The 3351-nt window shown below is 40.8% G+C and overlaps 1 protein-coding gene across 1 annotated transcript; it reads left to right on the top strand.

The window, feature by feature from the left end:
• Positions 1 to 468: 468 nt before the first annotated feature.
• On the top strand, positions 469 to 1960 carry LOC149185591 (uncharacterized). Its single transcript, XM_089409092.1, has 2 exons — positions 469 to 1678; positions 1905 to 1960. Exons 1-2 carry the CDS (start codon positions 469 to 471, stop codon positions 1958 to 1960), a joined length of 1266 nt encoding a protein of 421 aa, XP_089265218.1.
• Positions 1961 to 3351: the final 1391 nt, after the last annotated feature.

Genomic DNA, 3351 nt, shown 5'->3' with positions numbered 1-3351 from the left:
GGAAGTGTCCGAGACATAATTGCTCTAAATGATGTATTGCTTCTCTTTTGTAAAGCCACGAGCATGGAAATAAATAATGAAAATTCCACTAGATCTTTGATGCACTGCTCTCAACAGGAAACACAGTTGGCTGGTCAATATTTTCCCTTCTTGGAATGCCAGTTGATGGATGGCATAAAATACCTTGGATTCAGATTAAGGTCGGATGGTTATAAAGTGACACAGTGGACATGGCTAATAAATAAAATAGAAAAAAGGATCTCTGGATGGTAGCACCGTCTACTGTCAAAAGCTGGTCGACTTCTACTGATCAAAACCGTACTTGAGGCTACCCCTGTCTATTGGATGTCTCTGATTTGGATTCCAAAAGGCATCTTAAAAAAGATTCAGCAAATATGTACCCGTTTCCTGTGGAATGGCAACAAAAAGGGGAGGATTTTTGCATGGACCAGATGGTCTCTCGTTTCCATGCCAAAACAATGGGGAGGATGGGGTATTAAGTCCCTCCCTGAATTTGCTCAAGCTCTCACTGCAAAGCAAGGATGGTCACTCATCAAGATGGACAGTTTATGGGCAGATGTTGTTCATCATAAATACATTTGGCCCTCCAGCATCACTGAATGGCTACGCAGACCTTCTTGGAACCAACAAGGTATATCTGCTATCTGGAAAGCCACACTCAAAGCTATGCCTCTGATTCGTGATAATCTTCTTTGGAGGGTGGGGAACGGTGCACAGGTCCGTATCGGTCTTGACCCTTGGCCCGGTTCTGGGAACGCACATCTTTTGCCTGAAGGCCTGATCCATCATCTCAATAACAGAGGCATCAAATACCTGGCTCAGATTGGGGATCCCCAGCGATCTACTATATTTTCACAAGCATGGATCACGGATAGGCATTGGCACATACCGGAGGAATGGTCAGAACCTTGGCATGGATACATTCGGGCTCTGACTGAAACACACATCAAGTTACAGGAGGAAGAAGATCAACTTATTTGGGCTCCCGCTAAATCGGGGACATATGCACCAAAGCTGGGCTATCTCAAGCTCGTGGATGCAAAGAAACCTGATACACAAAAAAACTGGTGGAAAATTGTCTGGCAGCTACAAGCACCGCCTAGGAACAGACTTCTTATGTGGAACATATTAGCTGATAAGCTACCTACAGGTGATACCCTTAAAAAGCGGGCTTTCTCAGGTCCTTCTTGGTGCGTGCTCTGCCAAAAAGAAGAGGAATCGACGACCCATCTCTTCCTTCACTGTGAGGTTACAAAGGCGATCTGGCATCAGGTCACACAGGCACTCAATATCAGCACTGTTTGGCATGGCGCAGATATACCAACTGCCTGGGCGCATTGGTGGTCTGCGGTTGCCTCCGAAAAGGCCATAAACCTTCCCCCTGTGGTTTCGGGTCTTATTTGGCAAAATCGTAATGCTATCATTTTTGAGAATCACAGAGTCAATTGGCAGCTCCTTTCGGCATCCATCTGTGCTGCATACATAGAAATCCCATTCGAGCATAAAACCATTTCTCCTAGGAACATTCAGCCTGAACATATAAATAAGGATTTGCCTTGGGCCTACTTCGATGGGGCTGCTCCGCTGCAAGGATGTGGAGGGGGGATTGTTTTACATTTAATTGATTCACATTATTATCATCTGAGACTGGGTCTGGGTACAGGCTCAAACAATTTTGCCGAGCTTATCTCCTTGAGACATCTCCTTTATTTTGCCCTCACCAAACAATGCAGACAAATACAAATCTTTGGAGACTCAAAGATTGTGATTGATTGGGCAAACAATAAAACTACTTGTCATGCATATTCTTTGAAGCATATCTTGGAAGAAATTGTTTTTCTAAAAACACATTTTGACCAGATCACTGTTTCTCATATCTACAGGGAAAGAAATGCGCTTGCTGACCAGCTATCGAAAGAAGCGGCGGATCGCCCTTTAGGAGACTGGCTGATTGAAGAGTACACTCCAGAAGGGATGCACAGATACTATCACCGCCCATACATAGACGGCCAGATGCAGGGGGATATACCCCCTCCTTAGTTATTTTGCTGATTCACGGTTTCAAAATTTTGTATATAATAGTTTAGTTCTTCCGGGTTTACTACCCTGCCTGAGGATGTACATACCTCAACTCTGTATAATTTTGTGAACTTTTGGGTTTCTGGTATTATTGCTCCTACTTAATGGTGGTATACAACTCCTGTATACACTCATGGACATTTCAGGATGGCACTATGTAACTCTTTTTGAATCCGTGGTTCATACCACACTACTGCATATGCTTCGGCATCTACAACATGTAATATCTATTATCATCTTTTTAATAGAAATTACGAACTCTATTTTCCTCGGAAAAAAAAAAAAAAAAAAAATGTTAATTATAATTTTATTATTTAATTTTTTTCAATCATTCATATAATTAATATACTTTATTTTTCTAACATTATTAATAAATTATATAATCACTATATGGTTATATTGAATTTAAAATGTCTCAAACTTTACACACATATTTTTTATACATAACATATTTTGTTATGGAAAAATACCCTTTTTATAATATATCCTTTTTTTGTAAGCTTGGTGGATCCTCCCTTTTCATTAATTAGTCAATAAGCAAGTTACAACCACATAAAATAGGTTAGATGGCCTCAACTTGCCCATTGAGAAACCAAATCTGCTAGCCACCTAACCGCATGATAAGCCATCAAGTAGAAAAAACTCGAGTCTTTCTATCCAAGCTATATAGGTTTGATTATCATGTCCACATCCATACTCTATTTTGGTATAGGAATATATACATACACACTGAAAATTAAAGGCTATTCGCATAAATACTAATAAAAAATGAAAGAAAGAAAACATTATAATCATCCCGCTCGGCAAAGGCAGATTCAACCGGAGTCGGATCTTTAGCATTGGAACCAAGAAACTTTGTCTGTGAGAACAAATAAGGGAAGTGTTTCTCCATGTTGCCAAGGCGGCCTTCTTGTTTCTTCATTTGAAATTGCAACTTCTAAAAATCCTATTTGTAACTAATAAATTCTTGTACAATTGCCGCCATGCTCACCGAAATTTTCTCCACGGCCTTGCCCAAGAGACTTTTCATAAGCCAATACAGATACAGGGTCTACTTGAACTGTGTCACTTTCCCTCGAGTGTGTCTAGAGTCCAGCACAAGGATGCACCAATCTTCCATCTCTATCTCGACTGCGCTTTCTTGGCGGTTCAAATCGACTTCCCATTCCTCTATCAGTCTCCTGATCTCCTTGTTGGTTCCATCCCTATATGTTGAGTTTGGCTGATTGATGAGGTTAGCAACATGCTTTC

Source organism: Pinus tabuliformis, chromosome 3_1, assembly GCF_031772625.1.
Source record: "Pinus tabuliformis cultivar Carrire ecotype Pingquan chromosome 3_1, CPIR1, whole genome shotgun sequence".
Lineage (NCBI taxonomy): Eukaryota > Viridiplantae > Streptophyta > Pinopsida > Pinales > Pinaceae > Pinus > Pinus tabuliformis.
Note: the sequence above shows the minus strand (reverse complement) of the source record. Positions and strands in the feature narration are given on the sequence as shown.